The sequence below is a fragment of the Cinclus cinclus genome, chromosome 20, assembly GCF_963662255.1.
Source record: "Cinclus cinclus chromosome 20, bCinCin1.1, whole genome shotgun sequence".
Lineage (NCBI taxonomy): Eukaryota > Metazoa > Chordata > Aves > Passeriformes > Cinclidae > Cinclus > Cinclus cinclus.
The window spans coordinates 3061324-3080207 of record NC_085065.1 but is presented as its reverse complement, the minus strand read 5'-3'; the positions used below and the strand labels follow the sequence as shown (position 1 = coordinate 3080207).

The 18884-nt window shown below is 44.3% G+C and overlaps 1 protein-coding gene across 6 annotated transcripts; it reads right to left on the bottom strand.

Moving 5' to 3' along the window:
- Positions 1–3218: 3218 nt before the first annotated feature.
- Positions 3219–16917, bottom strand: LOC134052119 (myosin heavy chain, skeletal muscle, adult-like). 6 transcript variants are annotated; one of them, XM_062506375.1, is made up of 38 exons: positions 16714–16917; positions 16479–16622; positions 16231–16387; positions 15641–15668; positions 15428–15542; positions 15253–15345; positions 15060–15123; positions 14865–14963; positions 14668–14771; positions 14449–14587; positions 14089–14207; positions 13838–13987; positions 12718–12888; positions 12154–12476; positions 12000–12063; positions 11433–11520; positions 11222–11339; positions 10973–11096; positions 10757–10893; positions 9997–10252; positions 9263–9505; positions 8984–9160; positions 8753–8898; positions 8575–8665; positions 8097–8486; positions 7856–7982; positions 7501–7619; positions 7032–7228; positions 6315–6498; positions 6063–6228; positions 5770–5894; positions 5197–5505; positions 4844–5047; positions 4473–4598; positions 4208–4378; positions 4016–4120; positions 3781–3876; positions 3219–3374 (listed from the first exon to the last, which is right to left on the bottom strand). In XM_062506375.1, the coding sequence occupies exons 1-38, from the start codon at positions 16915–16917 to the stop codon at positions 3219–3221; spliced, it is 5829 nt and encodes a 1942-aa protein (XP_062362359.1). The 6 variants fall into 6 exon arrangements, with proteins under 6 accessions (XP_062362359.1, XP_062362358.1, XP_062362361.1 ...); XM_062506374.1 differs by having other exon boundaries at positions 12000–12078; positions 12166–12476; XM_062506377.1 differs by having other exon boundaries at positions 12166–12476.
- Between the last annotated feature and the right edge of the window lie 1967 nt (positions 16918–18884).

Genomic DNA, 18884 nt, shown 5'->3' with positions numbered 1-18884 from the left:
GTGCACTGACTTGTATGTCTGCCATCACATTTAGACTCTGTGTCTAGAAGCATTACCAGCTTGCAAAGTAGTCAGATGTCATGCAAAGCCTGCAGTGTGAACCCATTCTCTCCTCTCTCCAATGAGTGTCCCACATTCTTCTCATCTTTCCCAGCCCCCACAAGCATTTCTGTTTTCCCAAGCTGCCCCACTTGAGTGTTTTTAGCCTTTTATTTTAACATCACTGCTCCCAAGGCCTTGGGATGTGATGAGGCACTAGATACAGCCTGCTTGCCCCTCCTGCAGTGACAGGAGAGCAGAGATTCAGAGAACAGATTTGTTTTTCAAGACACTCTCTTACACTTCTTAGCAAGGCACCCATTGTAGGGTATTGGGTGTGATATGGGTTGGTGGGCAGGGTGTTCACAAGGGCAGTGATCAAAAGCCGCAGAGTTAAGTCCAGTACCAGGTTGTCAGGTACCAACATCCAAATGGTGCTCAATTGTTTGCTCTCTTCCTTTCTCTTTTCCTTCCTTCCTTCCTTCCTTCCTTCCTTCCTTCCTTCCTTCCTTCCTTCCTTCCTTCCTTCTCTACTTTCTGTCTCTTTCTCCCCTCCTCTTCATGAATTTTCTTGCTCCCCATCTCAATATTTTTTTCTCAGTGTTGCATTCTTTCTCATCCTTCTCAGTATCTTCTTCCCTTCCTCTCTTTTCTCTGTCATTTTCTGTGTTTCACTCTCTTTCTTAATTTCTTTCTCACAGTATGTACCTAACCTACTTGTCCTCTGGTCTCCCTCTCCCTTTCCTGCTCCATCTGTCTCTCTCTCCTTGGCTTCTCTCTTCCTTTCTGTCCTTCACCCCCTGGCCCCCTGATTTTCTGCTGTTGGAGAAGAAAGCCCTTTGTGGTCAAGGCAATGTTGCTGTGGGCATAGGGCATAGACAGTGAGTACTTGGAGAACTAGAAAGCTGAATTGTTGGCAAGAAGCCTCTGTGGGGAACCTGTGTTTTCAGGTCAGAAATACTTTCTCCATGTCTTAGTGCCTCTTAAAGTGCTGATGCTTTTGTGCCCAGGAGACACAGTCATCCATGCCCAAGCTGTTGAAGGTCAGAGAACTCCACAGTCCACATGGGGCAGCAGCTCTAGTGGAGCTCATCAGCTGCATCTATTTTAAACCTTCTCTTTGAGATGGTTCTTTAGGCCAGTTATGGGCCCATGTTTTTTTCCAAGATCAGTTACCTGTGCATCAGCACATTTCACATCACAGGCAGCCTGACTCCAGAAATAGTGTGTTGATGCAAAATGACTCCTGACCTCCAGCCAAGGCAGCAAATCAAAAGTGAGGAGAAGTTGGTTTTCCTTACTCATCCCTTTAATATTCCACTCCGATTCCAAAAAGTCTCCAGCCATGCTTTCCACGATAGCCAGTGGCAAGGCCAGGTCAGCACAGTGCAGTGTGTGTGATTTCTCTCCCTCCCTCTCCCACCTGTGCAGCTGGAATTCTGGCCCAAGGTGTTGTCTCTTAAGGAACCTGCAATGTTACCTTTCATCAGTTGAGAATTTAGTAACAAATCCTCAGGCCATCATTTCTTACAGGTGAGAGAGGACTCCCAACAGTTTCAGGTGCTTCAAGTGCATCCTGGTTCTTCCATGTCAGGGCAGCTTTTTCATTTTAGAGGGTGATTGTAATACTGTCCAAAGGGAACAGGTAGTTTTGGCACTGAAATATGTTCCCCAAAGTTGTTGTGGTATTTTCTAGTCTGTCAGCAGGTTAAAGAGGTACCCAAGGTTTCTTTTCCTACTTTGTTGCCCAGATGTCACTGGCACTGATGGAGTTTTCACAGCTTCACACATAGAGATGATGTCTCTGAGGAGCATCACTTACCGTGACACAAGTCAGTACAGGGTGTCATCTTTTCCTTAAATATATTTAGCTGCTGCCTAGCAAAATACTTCCATATTTAGTTGTAACATGGAAGGATTCTGTGGGTGTAAACCTCTGTGTGTTTGGGAGGAGGAGAACCTCCCAGTCCTGAACACTGTTGCTGCAAACACACTGACTGCTGTGGTGCAGTGCAAAAGGCTGTGCAGTATCTATACCTCCCTTCCCCAGCCTTTTCACAACTCTTTGAAATAGTCCCTGTAAATAGGGACTATTTAGATAGACAAGAACCCAGAGGTACCTATAAGTGTCCCTGTAGTCGAAGCCAAGTCTCATTTACCATTCCTCAAATCTGCTTGTAGAATCTTCCCTCAGCAGCCACCTGACGTGCAGGGTCTAGTGAATGGTATGTTAAACTGCACTGTAGCTTGCTGTGCAGGTTGCCTCTATACACCTATTCCAGAGAAAGGAAACTGCAATGTGTCATTGTGATGTCCCAGTGGACACGATCTCTGCTCCAGGATGGAGGTGCCTATGTTCTCCAGGCTCACCACCTGCTCAAACTGCACAGCCCCCACTGGGGCACTGATGAGAATGGTGGGGGGTGGGAAACATCCTTGTTGCCTTGTTTTTCCTCATGATCAGCTTTTCCTCATTTTTGTCCTTCTCATGCATTATATTCCTCAGTGTTAACCCATGTGGGATGAAAAAAAAAAAAAAACCCAGCCATGGTCCATCCAGTTTTCAGTTCCCTTATACAACAAAGCTCATGCATAGCTGCAAAGGAAGACTGGAAGAACTGTTTGGCTGTGTGGAAATACCATGTTTACTGCTGCTGTATTATCAGGGTGTCAGACTTGGAGATTTCTTTATGATGTTGTGGTAACAGACATCCTCTCAATTTCAGCATTAGAAAATAAAACCAACTCCTTTTGATATGTACACTTATAAAGTTGTAAAGCATAGCTTTACAATTTCACTTGCTAAAGAACATTATTTATTTAACATTTATTTATTCTAACTTTAAATCACAATTCAATTGCTGGGAAACACTGTAGTACAGTGTAAAAATTTTTGTTGTTTCTCATGCCTATTACTCTTATAATAGTTGGAGTACTGTATTTTCTGAATCTTACTCCAGAAAATAGAGGAATTTACTTACAAATATTAATTGTTTGAACACAATCAACACTTATATAACTGCAGAACTAAAATGTGACTACTACTTTTTATGCAAAGGAATCTATGGTCGTTAGTCTTTAGACATTGACAAATTTAAAAAGCCCTGTTGCAAAACAAAGTGACAGAGGGGTCACATTTTGTGCAGCCCCTCAGGTCACTTTGCTGCCTCAAAACATTCCTACTCTTCCTCTGCAATTTTCTTGCTGTGAAACTCCCGGCTCTTCACTCGGAGCTTGTTGACCTGTGACTCTGCAATGTCAGCCCGCTCCTCAGCTTCCTCCAGCTCGTGCTGGATCTTGCGGAACTTGGACAGGTTGACATTGGACAGCTCCTCCTGTGAGTGAAAAGGGAATCAGGGCTCAGGAGTACAGGGCAGAGGTTTCACTCCTGCTGCAAGTCAGCCTAATGGGGCTGCAAATCTTCATCCCCCTCCCACCACTGCTCACACATCAGCCTCACACAGAGCTCCTCATCCTCCCCTTTTCAGGACATTACTGGGACGAGCTTCACCAGGACTATGTCACACATGAGGAGCGATTTCACCCCTTGGATTTATCTTTTCTGTACTTATTCTCCCACTTGTTTGGTGCTCATGTGCTATGGGGGTATATCTGGATGACAAGGTGCCCGTCCTCAACCTATGATTTTTGACATTTTCAAAATTTCTTATATTCCTCTCCTGGACACCTGTGTGACACCCACAGGAAGCGATGCTTTTTATTTCCCCAAGAAATACTCACAGCTTCCTCAGCTTGTCTCTTGTAGGATTTCACTTTCATTTGCAGCTTGTCCACCAGATCCTGCAGCCTGAGGACATTCTTCCTGTCTTCCTCAGACTGGAGGGTTGGCAAACAGGAAAGAGTGAACTATTGCTTTCTACACACCACAATATAGCATTTATCCTTGAAGTCCATGAGAACATCTTTTGTTTCATGTAATAAGGGTGCATCAGCCCAAGGAGACCTCCTGCCTTACCTGGTAGGTCAGTTCCTTCACCCTCCGCTCGTACTTGCGCACACCCTTCACGGCTTCAGCGCTGCGCTTCTGCTCAGCATCAACCTCCCCTTCCAGCTCCCGCACCTGCAAGGACAAGCCCATCCCTGCAGCTTCCCTGCCAATGTCTCTCCAAGGACACGCTCACTCAGCCACAGCCCCAGCCCTACACACCCTGGCCTCCAGCTTCTGGATCTGCTTCTTCCCTCCCTTCAGTGCCAGCTGCTCAGCCTCTTCCAGACGGTGCTGCAGGTCCTTCACTGTCTGGTCCAGGTTCTTCTTCATTCTCTCCAGGTGGGCACTGGTGTCCTGCTCCTTCTTCAGCTCTTCTGCCATCATGGCTGCCTGATCAGAGCCAAGGGTCAAAGCCATTTTAGGACTGGAGATATTTTGGGCAGAGTACACTGACCATCAGCAATGCCAGGAGAACCCAACTCACATCTGTGATGGCCTTCTTGGCCTTCTCCTCAGCATTGCGGGCTTCCTGGATGGTATCCTCCATTTCACCCTGGATCTGGGCAATGTCCGTTTCCAGCTTCTTCTTGGTGTTGATCAAGCTGGTGTTCTGTTGAAGGAAAAAAACATCTTTTTTTCACCAGTTGCTTGACATAATTTTTAGGAAAATAAAATTACCTGTTTATAGTTTTTAGCAGTTTTGTATGAAGAATGCAAATAACTGATGAACAACTGTGATAGAGTGCTGAAGACTAACTGTTATATTAGAATTTAAAAGGAATGAAACCAGAATTATTGGTAATTTCAATTCTCTAAGTACTCTAGGTGTTATATGTCTTCAATTCTACAATTTACCTGAGTGTGGAGAAGCTGAACTCTCTCACTTGCATCCAGAAGCTCCTGCTCAGCCAGTTTCCTCGACCGCTCTGTCTGCTCCAGGGCTGCCCGGAGCTCCTCAACTTCAGCCTGCAGCAGGTTTGCTCTGCGCTCCACCATGGCCACCTGCTCCTTCAGGTCATCCTGAGTCCTGAGAGCTTCATCCAGATGGATCTGGGTGTCCTGGAAAGAGAGATACAACAGATTGGGAGGTGTATTCTTCCTCTTCACTTATTTTCCATTTTCATATAAATATAGAAAAGACAGTGTTAGAAGAGAAATATTTGTAGCTGTGTGAGAAACCAGTGAGCACCTGATTTGTAATGACATACCTTGAGAACTGCCTGGGTGTTTCTCAGGTTCTTCTGTGCCTCTGCAGCCATGCGGTTGGCATGGCTCAGCTGAATCTCCATTTCATTCAGGTCTCCCTCCATCTTCTTCTTCAGTCTCAGGGCTTCATTCCTGCTCCTGATCTCAGCATCCAGAGTGCTCTGCATGGAGTCCACGACTCGGAGGTGGTTTCTCTTCAGCTGGTCAATCTCCTCATCTTTCTCTGCTATCTTCCTGTCAATCTCAGACTTCACTTGGTTGAGCTCAAGCTGCAGGCGCAAGATCTTCCCCTCTTCATGTTCCAGGGAGGCCTGAATAAAGTATAAAAACCAATTAATTATAAAAAAATAATATTGCCAACAACTATACATTAATTGTTATCTTAAGGAATAATGTAAAAATGGAGCCCTGAAATTGCAAGAAAGGAGTAAGTATACCCGTGGATTCAAAGATTTTCGTGGTCTGAAGAAATCCTGCTTCTCATGCCTCCATTCAATTCTCAATGCTTGGAATCACATAAATATTATCTGAAGCTGCCGAATTGTTTTGTAACTAATCAATTACCAAGGCTTTACCTCAGCTTCCTCCAGAGCAGCCTGAATTTCAGACTTCTCCTGCTCAATCTGCTTCTTGACTTTCTCAAGCTCATGAATCGCTTTTCCTCCCTCAGCAATCTGCTCCGTGAGGTCAGAAATCTCCTCTGCAAGGAAGAGTGAAAAGCAGCATGGTCAGGCACTGAATGGAGAAAGGCTCTGGTGCATCGAGGGGCAAGGCACGTTCTTATCCCTGTAGGCCCAGAACTGTTTAGTGTGTCAGATAGACAAGCTTGTGAGAAAGGGCAGTGAGGAGCAGAGGGCCAGGGACTTACGCTGCAAGTTCTTGTTCTCCCGCTTCATTGTTTCCAGGTGGTCCAAGGACTCCTCATAGGCATTCTTCATCTTGAACAGCTCTGTGCTGAGAGAGCGTGACTCCTTCTGGGAGGCCTCCAGCTCAGCCTGCGTTTCCTCATACTTCTGCTTCCATTCTGCCAGGATCTGCAGAGAAACGGGCTGTGAGTAGGGCTGTGGCCATCATGGGGGCATGCTCTGGGCAGGAGTGCTGGTGCTGGAGGCCAAAAGACCTTGTCAAAGTTCTTCTGCTTCTTATCCAGAGCAGCACAGGCAGCATTGGATCTCTCCACGTCAATCATCAGGTCCTCCACTTCATTCTGCAGTCTCTGCTTTGTCTTTTCCAGGGAGGCACATTTGGCATTGACAGCCTCAACATGTTCCTCTGCATCCTGCAGACGCTGGGCCAGCTTCTTCCTGGAAAGTGGCAAGCACAATTCTTAACTGGAAATGAAGGTGGATGTTGATTATCATATTCACCAGAGTACTGATACACTTCTTAGTATTTGGTCCTAATTCACATGGTGCAGAGCCTATCCCTGCACTCATTTCTTTTCTATCTCATTTCCCCACAGTCTTCATAGAATCATAAAATCACAGAATGGTTTGTGTTAGTGGGGACATCAAAAATCCACTAATTCCATGCTATGGGCAGTGAAACCTTCCACTAGACCAGGTTGCTCCAAGCCCTGTCCAGCACTACCTTGAACATTCCCAGGGATAGGGCAGCTACAGCTTCTCTACAGTCTTGCTATCCCTCTGCACTTTGCATAATCCCATACATATCCTTTCTCCTGCTTTTTTTGTCACATAGCCCTTTGTCCTCATGTTTTTTTCTGTTTCATATAACTCTTCAACCTTCTGTTAGGCTTTTGCCTTTGAAAGCATCAGTGGTGTCTTTAAATTTCCCTTCTTGGTGTTTGCCAACCTTCTACCCAATGTTCACATACTTGGCCTCCTCGAGCTCCTCCGTGCGCTGAATCGCGTCCGTCTCATATTTGGTTCTCCACTGGGCCACTTCACTGTTGGCCTTGGACAGGGCTCGCTGCAGCTCCCCCTTGGCCTCCTGCTCCTCCTCATATTGTTCTCGGAGCAAGTCACAGTCGTGGCGAGCGGACTGCAGGGCATGGGCCAGGGCACTCTTGGCCTGCAGCAACAAGTGTATTGGGTCATGGAACAGAAATATCCCAGCAAATCTGACTGAATATTAACTTGGACACTGGATTATGCTTCTATGGAAATAGACAACCATGAACTCAGTGAGGAAAGAAGCTGGGACTGAAAAAAAATAATAGGGATAAAGTCTAGGTAAAAGTTAGCATGAGACGACTTGCACCAAATTACATGAGATTTTTTTCCTGTTTCATCATGGTGGTACAGTAGCCACATAACTGAAGCACATATGGGAGGAAGAATTACCTTTATCTCTTCTTCCAGATGCCTCTTGAGTTCCTCAATCTGTTGGGTGAAAGCCTGTTTACCTCTTGACAGCTGAGAAACCAAAGCATCCTTCTCATCCACCTGGCGTGAATATTCTCCTGAGAAAATTTCCAGATACACAAGAGTTTTAACGCCATTGATCATGAAACTGCTAACATTTGGATGTGTAAAAACAGATAGTTTGCAGTCCATGCTGAAACTTATGATCCCATTTCAAGCATTTCACAGTAGATATGACACAAAGCGTGTTGGAGAGACCATAAGCCCAGAAGAGCAATTTTTGCAGTAACTCTGAGACGCCATTGATGTGCCCATGTAGACATGTGTGTCTCACCTGCTTCTGTCTGCAGACGAGCTCTTTGAGCATTGAGGTCATTGATCATGCGCTGATGCTCTTCTTCCTTGGTCTTAATCTCACTCAGCTGGTCTTCCAGGGTGCGGCACATCTTCTCCAGGTTAGCCTGTGTTTCAGCAAATGGAAATTGATGAGTGAACCATCCACACTCTAAAGAAGGCCAGGTGCAAGAATTGTGTTGTATTCCACTGAGTCGATGAGCTTATAAATATTGATGTACCTTGGCTTTGGAGACAGACTCCATGTTGCTGGCCAAGTCATCAATCTCCATCTTCATCTCACTCTTCTCCTTCTCCAGCTTCTGCTTCACGCGTTGCAGGTTGTCGATCTGCTCCCCCAGCTCAGCTGTGCTGTCCGCGTGCTTCTTGCGCAGGGCGGAAGCCGTGGCCTCGTGCTGCAGCGTGGCCTCTTCCAGGTCACGGCGCATCTTCTGGAATTCTGCCTCACGCTTCTTGTTCATATCAATCTGAGCTGCTGTGGCCCCTCCTGCTTCTTCCAGGCGCTCGCTGATCTCCTCCAGCTCCCTGGACAGGTCAGCCCGATGCTTCTCTGCTTTAGCGCGAGAGGTTCGCTCTGCCTCAATTTCCTCCTCCAGCTCCTCAATACGGGCCTGCAGAACAGCAGGGACCCTTCACACCCATGTACTCCTCATGCCTGTGCTGCACCTGAGCAAGGCAGGGCAAGGAACAGACACGTGCCTGCAACTCCTTGATCTTCTTCTGAAATTGCATGCCCAGGGCTTGTTCATCCTCGATCTTGCTCTGGATCTGGCTGATTTCAAAGTCTTTCCTTTGGGAAAAGTGAACCGTGTTAGAGCTCAAAGGAAAAAGACAAGTGCTGCAGCCCAGCACTCAGGTGCCCCAGAACCACACTTACTTCTTCAGTTTCTCATCCAGCTGCTGCTTGTCATTCTCCAAATCCATGATGCTGTCCTGGGCCAGCTTCAGGTCTCCTTCCAGTTTCCTCTTAGCTCTCTCCAGGTCCATGCGCAGTTTCTTCTCTTGCTCCAGGGACCCTTCCAGCTAAACACAACAAAACCATCAGTGCTCTAACAGCCAGGCCAGGCTCCACACCTGTCCTGTTCCTGCTCTATGTCTGTGTGCTTACATCGTCCACTTGCTGTTCCAGCTTGGTCTTGGCTTTGGTCAGAGTATTGACTTTGTCTTCCTCTACCTGCAGGTCATCCAGGGTCTGCTGATGGGCCTCTTGGAGGGCTTTCTTCTCTTTTGTCAGCTTGGCAATGGTCTCGTCCAGGGCTGCCATCTCCTCAGTCAGGTTTTTCACCTTTGAGAAGAAAGGAGCAAGCACAGATAGAAAATGGCGCTTAAAAACTTCATAACAAGACAAATCTTTTCCAGAGTGCGAGTGACCGGTTCTGCCTCATACCTTGTTTTCCGTGGCATGTTTTTCTTTCTCCACCTTGGCCAGTGTTAGCTCAAGGTCATCAATGTCTTTCTTCAGCTCTGAACATTCATCCTCCAGTTTCCTCTTCTTGGCTGTAAGCTCAGCATTAATTTCCTCTTCATCCTCAGCTCTTTCAGTCACCTCTTTAATTTTGGCTTCCAGCTGGATTTTGGTTTTGATGAGCTGGTCACACCTTTCCTCAGCATCAGCCAAGCTATCTGCTTCCTGGTGGGGTGACAAAGATTCTCTTTATTTATAATATTTAAAACTTTCTTTTCTTTATCTTTTAGCCTATCCACTCAAACAGCTTTACAGTGTTGTCAGGTTTTCTTCCTGGGAAATAATATGAAAGTTCTGAGTTCAGAATGTCCTTTTTTGTTTGTTTTTTTTTTCTTCTTGTTGTTGTTTTTTCACTCTTTGAAAAATATCTCTCAGAATTTGTATTTGTGACAATATTAAACAGTGCAGAGGGTTCAGATACAATCCTGTCCAGGATATATATAGGTGGCATCTTCCTCAGAAAAGAAGGAGCCCTTCCACCCACTTGAAGCCCCGAACTTCTTTTACTTTCTATCAGAGACCTCACCATGCTACTGCAAGATACTGCTTTCTAACCTTCATGTCTAATGTAATGGACACCTGTTATTCTAGCCAAGACAGAATGGTCAGAAGGAGTAGGTGCTTTTTCTGAGTGAGAAATAAATGGTGATACTCACAGCCTGCACTTGGAGCTGCAGGTCATTTTTCTCCTTCAGTAAAGAAACCATTTTCTCCTCAAGCTCCTTCCGCTTTGCTTCTGACTTGGCAAGTTCTTCCTTGGTTTTCTCAAACTCCCCCTTCATGTTGGCCATCTCCTTCTCAGACTCTGCACTCTTCAGCAAAGGCTTGATCTTGAAGAACAGCTTCATCCATGGCCAGTGTTTGACATTCATGAATGAACGAATGTTGTACTGGATGCAGAAGATGGACTCCCTGAAGCATAATTAAAATGTGCGCTGAATATTCTTAGTCTGATGAGTGTAAATGTTGTATACAGGTAGAGATATTATAAAGGAAAAGCCTTATAAAATTAAGCCTTGCTCTACTGAATTACCAACTGTCCTGTAAGGTCCCATAAAGAACAATTAGAGGAGTAGGAAGAGTTAGCACAACTAATTATTCTGGTAAGAGAACCATTCGCACATTTAATCAAGAAATCTGTCCCATGAAAATTAATGAACAAAATATGTAAACTGACCACAAATGGAGAGATTTGACAGACATTCACCCTTGCCATTTACCAAACAAAAAATTGTCAGTGTATTGTTAGCCAATTAAGTCTAACAAAGTGTCTTTTAATATTTCCTATAAATGTGAGCTTTGTAAATAAAGAATTGGCTTTTCCTTCATGAGGAAGCTAAGTTGTGTTCAATACTGCAAAATGTCAACATTTTCCTATGAGCAAAATTACTTTAACTGAAGGAAAAGAAGCCATACCTCCTCTCCACCATTCTCTGGTACTCCACCCTCATCAGGAAGCCCCTGCACAAGGCCTGGGTGCGGGTGATGAGCTGTGCCAGCTTCTCATCCCTCATCTCCTCCAGGAGCCCTATCAACCCAGCTTTGAAGAACACCTTGAGAGAAGGAATGTGTCAGCACATCACTGTCAGGTAGAGCAAAGCCCAGGCAGACAGTGAATGGGGGCATTTGTACCTTGGTGTGTCCAAATCTGTACTGGGTGTGGTCCACATCGATTGAGCCAAGGAGCTTCTCAGAAGCCTTCTTGCTATCGATGAACTGTCCCTCGGGGATGGCACTGGCATTAAGCACCTTGTATCTGTGGAATTAGAGGAAGATAAGGCTATTTTTTTCCGAGCAACACACAGTAGCTACTAAACCCCACCAGCTCTTTTTAAAGTTAGAACACAGATTAAATGATGTTGACAAGCGCAGTGCTCTCACCTCTGTTTGAAGTCAGCATAGAGGACTCTGCTGGGGAAGCCTTTCCTGCAAATCCTGATCCCTTCCAGCACGCCGTTACAGCGCAGCTGGTGCAGCACCAGCTCGTGCTCCATGGCACCTGGCAATGCAGAGCACAAATGAATGGCACTGATTGCAGTGCAGAGGGGAAGAGATATATCAGAGCAAGGATCTTTCTGCTTGAGCATCTTACCAGGTGTTTTAGTCTCATTGGGGATGATACAGCGCACAAAATGGGGGTGAGTGCTCCGCAGATTGGTCATCAGCTTGTTCAGGTTCTCCTGTGGGATTGTGATTTAGTGTGCATTTATAAGAAACATGGAAAAAATACCCCTTTTGCATTCTTTGAATTTCACATGAAAGACCCATGAACGCAGAAACACTGGGCTGAAAATTGTCAGCTGATAATGCCTCAATCAATTGTTCAATTTCTTCTGATTCCCAGCATTAAACATCACCTTGTAGGATAAAAAAAGCTTATGAGCAACCCAATGAAGTGGGCATAATTTATGACAAAAATTATGTTTAAATTAAGTGTAAGTCTAGTATTTTACAGTGCAATTTTTCATTTCATAAGATTTTTGTTTCCAATGGTGGTCTAAAGAGAAGTTAGAATATTTATCGGTTGGTTGGTTGGTTGATTGGTTGGTTGGTTGGTTGGTTGATTGTTAAGGTTTTTTTGCTTTTTTCTCTGTGTCTGAGCTAGCTAAAAATGCAGAATAAATACCTCCATATATGAAAAGATAAGGTGTTCACATACCCGGAAAAGAGCTGAGACAGTCTGGAAAGAAGAACCCTTCTTCTTGCCTCCCTTCTTGCCACCACTGCCACCACCACCACTAGCCTCTGATAAAGTAAAGATAATAAAACATTCTGTTACTTTGGGGACCAACACCATGCATCAAAGAGATGACATTTCAATGAACTGACCTGCCTCTCCTCCAGCAGAGGCAAAGAGTAAAGCCAGGGTCTTCACAGATGATTTCTGGTACAGCCCAATGACAGTTTCATTCAGAGGGTCTTTGTTCTTCTCCAGCCAGCCAGAGATGTTGTAGTCCACTGTGCCAGCGTAGTGCACCAGGGAGAAGTGGGCTTCAGCCTTGCCTTTGCCAGGCTTGGGCTTCTGGAAGTTGTTGGACTTGCCCAGGTGCTGGTCATAGAGCTTGTTCTTGAAAGAGGTGTCAGTTGCCTTGGGGAACATGCACTCCTCTTCCAGGATGGAGAAGATGCCCATGGGCTGGGAGAAGCACAAGGAAGGAGGGACAACAAGATGAAAAATCACAAAGACTCAGAGATTAAATAACTTCCTGAGTGGGTCAATATTACTGCTCTCAGGAATTGTTCTGCTCAGCAAACTGTAAAATAATATAAACTGATATATCTGCAGCATCATATTTACCATTTCAAACTGCATTTAGAAATACATATAACATTAATGCATTTCTGAAAATACCTCACATTGTGGATTATAGAAATACCTTCTCAATGAGCTCAATGCAGGCAGCCAGGTCCATGCCAAAGTCAATGAACTCCCATTCAATCCCCTCCTTCTTGTACTCCTCCTGCTCCAGCACGAACATGTGGTGGTTGAAGAACTGTTGCAGTTTCTCATTGGTGAAGTTGATGCACAGCTGCTCCAGGCTGTTGAACTGCAGAAAGCAAAGACAAGTTTTACTTATTTTCAAGATAAAGAGCTGGCTGCAGAGTTTTCTCCTTCACACTCAGAATCCCATCTTAGAATCCTATGCAGGGATGCCAAATTAAGGCAATGTTTTTAATTGTAAAACATCGAATTATTTATCTTTAAAGTGGTTTTATTATTTGATTGTGGGGGATTTTAATTTTTTCCTATTTGCTAGTTTAATTGTGATTAAATATATTATTTTTTTAAAATCGTATTTGCTATTTTTCATTTTTAGTCTCATCAAGTTACAATTTACATCACTCCTTTCTCTTAATTTATGGAAATTTTCCTATTGCCCTTGTAAAAACATTAAACATTCTCAGTGTTTGCTAGCCCTGGATTGGACTCAGATGTCCTCCATAAATATCTATAGAACTTCTCAGTCTGAATTAGTACAGCCAATCTACTCCTCCCATTGGAATCAGCCTTTGGCTCTTAAGAAAATAAGTATATATATACTGGTCTCTTTTTCCAAAGTCTTAGTAAATTTCTGTGTGAGAGTTCAGTCTACCTTTCTCTTCCTACACTCTGAAATATTCTATCTTGGGTATTTATATGTTATTTGTCTGTGGATTTTTTAAATATTAAGTTCAAATTTTTGAAAAATTATGACATTTGTGTTAATTATGCAAATAGCAAATGCTTCCTTCTTGTGTGTCATATAAAGATATTATATATAGCTCTACTGAAGCTCATGGATTGGCCTGAGGAAAAAAGCACTGGCATATAGACGGAAGGAAAATATTTTCACAAAATGACAAAGAAATATTTTTCAAACAATGCTTTACTAATTTGAAATTATAAGTGAGTTCAAAGTTGGCAAAAAAAACCAAAACAAATCACCATAAATCTCCAGTTTCTCTTGACACCTAATTGCTTTGGCAAGAATTTACTATGATTTCTGTGGTACTTACATCAAATATCTCAAAGCCAGCAATGTCCAGGACACCAATGAAGTACTGCCTGGGCTGCTTCGTGTCCAGCTGTTCATTGATGCGAATAACCATCCACAGGAACATCTTCTCATAGACAGCCTTTGCCAGGGCACCCACTGAATTGTACACCTATACCAAAGAAGAGTGGAGCAGAAGAAATGCAATATCCGAAGCAAATAGTAAAAAAGAATCAAGTCAGAGGTTCCCAGTCACCAACTGGTGGTTGTTACCTGCTGCACAGTTTGGCCCTTGGTCACGTATTCGTTCCCCACCTTGACTCGGGGGTAGCAGAGGGCCTTGAGCAGGTCTGCTGAGTTCAGACCCATCAGGTAGGCAGCCTTGTCAGCAACTGAACACAGAGAGGGAGGAAGTGACAGAAGAGAAGCAATAATTGAAAGTGGATATCCTCTAATATGCAGCTGTTGGTCTCAGCATTGAAATTTTGTGATATCTTGAAGGAAAATTTAGAAGCATGAATAATCTGGAAGCTGTGATTTATTTAGTTGTGAAAGTAAACTGAAGGAAAATACATGACTGCCAATTTCCAGCTATGTAACTGTTTCAGTTATAATTCTATAAGATTTTAATACCTTCTGTGCCATCAGGCTCTGCCTGCTCCTCTCGTTGTTTCTGTTTGAACTTCAAGTTCCCGTAATGCATGACAGCCCCAGTCAGCTTGTAGATGGCTGTTCTCTCATCGGCAGTGAAACCCAGGATGTCAATGGCACTCTGGCAACAGAATCAGTAAAATAAACCTCGGGACCATTACAAGGAAATTTCACCAAACCAGTATGCTCTTTGACACTTACATCTGTAGCCATCAGCTCCTCCTGGTCGTTAATGCTGGCAACAGTGATCTCACCTTGACTCACAAATTGGTAGTCATATGGGTTGGTGGTGATGAGGAGCATGTCTGCAAAGAGGCACAGGATGTATCTGAGTGTGAGAATGAAGATAAATGTTAAACACATTCAAATTTTATCACACCATTCGCAATACTTCCTACCGATTAGCTCTGGCTTCTTGTTGGACATGATCTGATAAAAGATGTGGTAGCTCCTTTCCGCCTTGAGCTGGAAAGTGACTCTGGACTTCTCCAGCAGATCTGCCCAGGGAGGTACCAAGAGTCAGGCACTTGTGGGAACGTACACGGATGTGGGAATTTGGGAAGGGATGGGAGCAGTCCGGGAGAATCTCTTACAAGTTTCAATGTCAGCAGAAGCCAGTTTGCCTGTGGCCCCAAAGTGGATTCTGATGAATTTGCCCTGTTAAGCAGAAGCAGCAGCAGGTCAGCCTGGATGTGTTCTGCTGACATCTCCTTTGCGTGAAGAACTGCTCCGGCATCATTTATGATGCCATGAGGAGGAGAGATTTTATGCAAAGCAAGAACTCACAAAGCGTGAGGAGTTGTCGTTCCTCACGGTCTTGGCGTTTCCAAAGGCCTCCAGCAGTGGGTTGGCGCTGATGATTTGATCCTCAAGCGTTCCCTGCAGGGGAATTATTCAGTGACTGTGTTTAGTTGACAGGGCAATGACAGGCCAAGCATTCAGTCTGTTCTCCCTGACTCACCTGCATTTTGCCTGATGACTTCTCCTCCTTCTTCTTGTCTCCACTGGCTGCAATTGTTGCAAAGTACTGGATGACACGCTTTGTGTTCACAGTCTTCCCAGCACCGGATTCTCCGCTGCCAAAGCCAAGAGAGAAGCAGAGGGTGCGTGGTCAGGCAGGAGGTGCCCTGGCACCGGGCAGCCCCGCAGGGACCCGCGCAGGGGGTGTACGTACGTGATCAGGATGGACTGGTTCTCCCGATCTGTGAAAGTGGAACAATGAAAGACATGTTAGCAGCGGACCTGGGTAATGCTAAGCCGAATGAGAAGCAAAACTGCAAACTGAAGATGGGGATTCTTCAGAAAGTCCAAGACTACCCCATTCCCATCTATGTCCCAGCAGTATTAAGCATAAGCCCAAATGGATATACTGAACAGTCAGAGGCATCCAGACCTGAGACAAGCTGTGTATCACTTGTGCATCACACAATTTTCCTCAAAAAATGAAATCAAAGTACATACCCAAGTTCAAAATAGAAGAAAAAACAACTTTTTCTTTCTTAACAGTGAAAAATTGTAGAAAACAGACTCAAGGACTATTTCGGCAGTAGGAGAGTGTAGAATTTTGTACAATAAAGTACAAATAACTCACTATGGTAAGTTCATGAATGGTCCTGGGTCAGTTACACCTGAAATTGTTTGCAACATAAATCGACCAAGTTCACAGTCATGCGCTCTGGTGGCTTCAGCTGGTTTGTCACATGCTCCAGTGAGATCAGCAGGGCTCTTTTGGTTAGATTGCTGTGAGGGTAGTCAAGCACTCACCAGTCAGCATGAACTGATAGGCATTGTCAGAGATGGAGAAGATGTGTGGAGGGGCCTCCTGGCGCTTCTTGCCTCGGTAGGCCAACACCACCTCGGGGTTGTACACCGGCAGCCACTTGTAGGGGTTGACGGTGACGCAGAAGAGACCCGAGTAGGTCTGTGAGGAAGGGACACAGCACGTTGGCTTCCCCTGAGCCTGGCCCAGCAGCTCCTGAGGCTGCCCAAAGGAAGCTGCTGCTGCCACTTACGTAGATCATCCAGGCTGCATAACGCTCTTTGAGGTTGTACAGCACAGCGGGTTCGTGGAGGTGGGTCATCATGGCCATGTCCTCGATTTTGTCATACTTGGGAGGGTTCATGGAGAAGATTTGATCTTCCTTCACGGTCAGGGTCTGCCAAGAAAACAGAAGGTTCCACATGTGTCACCTAAAAGCGCAAAGTGGGGAAGCAAATGTTGTTCTCCAGCCTTGTTTTTGAACTCACCTCTCCCCCTTCAGTCTTGACAGTGACTTTTCCTGATTCCCTGCTCGTGACTGTCCCTTTCACAAAGGATTCCTTTGCATGTACCACAAAGACGGATGACTTGGCATCAAAAGGTTTGTTCTGGGCCTCAATTCTCTCCTTTTCTGACTTCCGGAGGTAAGGAGCAGCCTCCCCAAAGATGGCCATCTCGGCGTCTGATGACATGGCTGTGTTCTGTGGTGATGCTTGACAGAGCAGAGAACATTTTGGAGGAGAAGACATGTTACCCAAATGGGTAATTTTTTTTTCCACACACTTTATTGATAGCCCCTAACAGTGTAATAGAAAGTGTGATTTGGGAAGAATCTTGAGTAGTTTTTGTCTCCCCTTCATGTGCTACGAGGGCAAATGTTTGGTGCAGGTTCCCACAGTTTTTTCCAGTGAACTTTATATTATGTCCAAGAATGGATATTTCTTAGTCCCTTTGCATCCCAGTTTAATGTCTGAAGACCCTGATGGTGATTTTGTCCCCTCTTTATTACCTAATCAAAACTTCTATGGCTGAAACCTGTCTTTTTTATCCCTCATCCTTTCACTATCCCATTTGAGAAGAGCCTCTTTCTATGATATAGCCATCTCCTTTTTGTTGAAGATAATAATAAGATAATAACTTTTTACTTTTGTCCCGAGTGTAGACAAACCTCACCATTGCAGCCTCTTCTCACACATAATTATCTCCTACTTATATTGAAAGGTCTCCACTGGATTCATTTCAGAATGTCACTTTTTGGTCACCAGAAAGCACCAAACTGAAACAGTGCTCCAGCTATGGGAGCTGAATGCAGGGAAAAATCACTTGTCTTTACCTGCTGACCATGCTGTTATGAGTGTCTGACAATGAGTTGACCTGCCTTCCCCCAAAGGCAAACTGTGAGACTTGCACCAGAATTCATGACCCTTTTCTGCAAAGCTGTTTTCCAGCCAAAATGAAATACAATGTACTCTGTTGCAGGGGACTATTCTTTCTCATATGCAGGATTTTACATTGACTTTTCTAAAATTTGTGAGGTTCTTATCAGCTTCAGGATGAAGTCTTATGAGGATCTTCTCCAGGGTAACACTGCTCTGTAGCATAATTGCAATTCTCTGTTTGTTGTCATCTGCAGTTCCTGAGGATGCATTTCATGCATCATTTGGATTGCTAAGGACCCAGAAGGTGTTCTGAGGATTATTTAAGGCATAATATCTTTTGCTGATGCTCTGAATCATTCACTCAATTTGTTTGCTTCTCATCCCAAATGATTTAAGCAGTATGTGAGCAACTGGCATAAAAGGACACAATAATTCATCAGGTTAAAATGCTGCAAAAACAACTTTTTCTTCTCATGTCAGTTGTTTGTGGAAATAAATGTAGGCAAAGCTAGAAACCTCAGTTGAAGAATTTATAAATCAAAGCCAGATATCTAAATGCAGTACTGGATTTCCAAAGAAATACCATGTGGCCAGTAATAGAAAGTATCTGAATTCCAAGGAAGTTAGATAAACAGGCAGCTTGATGTCATGTCATGTCATGTCATGTCATGTCATGTCATGTCATGTCAACTTTCAGTTAGGTAAATAACCGAAATGTTAACAAACATTTGCAGCTACTCCTAGTAGCATGCAGATCCTCCATTTTACTCTCTTCTTTCAGAGGAATAGGAGTAATACCTCCCCCTTTTTGTTATTTGGTTAGTTGCATAGTTATTTTTTTGATTTTTATTTTTTGCAGTTTACTCCTACTAGTAAACTTGATAATGTGCAGCTCCTACCTGCACATTATAACCCTGGAGTATCATTTGAAAGCATTTTCAAAACGTTTATCGGTCAGCTTCATATACAGTAATAATTACAATTTACAAGTCTGTAGGTTTTGCAACATTCTGTTCTGTTGGCTGGCTCTGTCTGTCTGGACTTCATGCCAGAACAGATCACTTACCTCACTGTTCCATAATTAAACATAAGGAATCCCCAGGAAGCATTTCCTGGCATTACATAGTGTCTAGTGTCTTCAAGCACAGCCACTTAGGAAATCTTGCTGGCTGTGAGCAACCATCAGCATGCTTTATTTGTCATAGCAGAGCAGTGGCCAGAATCATGTGGGCATACAGAAATTGCCTACAAAATTTTACAGTAATTTTTCACCAAGAAGA

Excerpts from the sequence above, each read along its gene's own strand:
- LOC134052119 (XM_062506373.1), bottom strand. The coding sequence starts at position 16,917 with ATGTCATCAGACGCCGAGATGGCCATCTTTGGGGAGGCTGCTCCTTAC. Across the intron at positions 16,388-16,478 it reads ATGCAGCCTGGATGATCTAC|ACCTACTCGGGTCTCTTCTG; the intron begins GTAAGTGGCAGC and ends CCTTCCTCACAG. Across the intron at positions 5,506-5,769 it reads CTGCTCTGGAGGAAGCTGAG|GCCTCCCTGGAACATGAAGA; the intron begins GTAAAGCCTTGG and ends TACTTTATTCAG.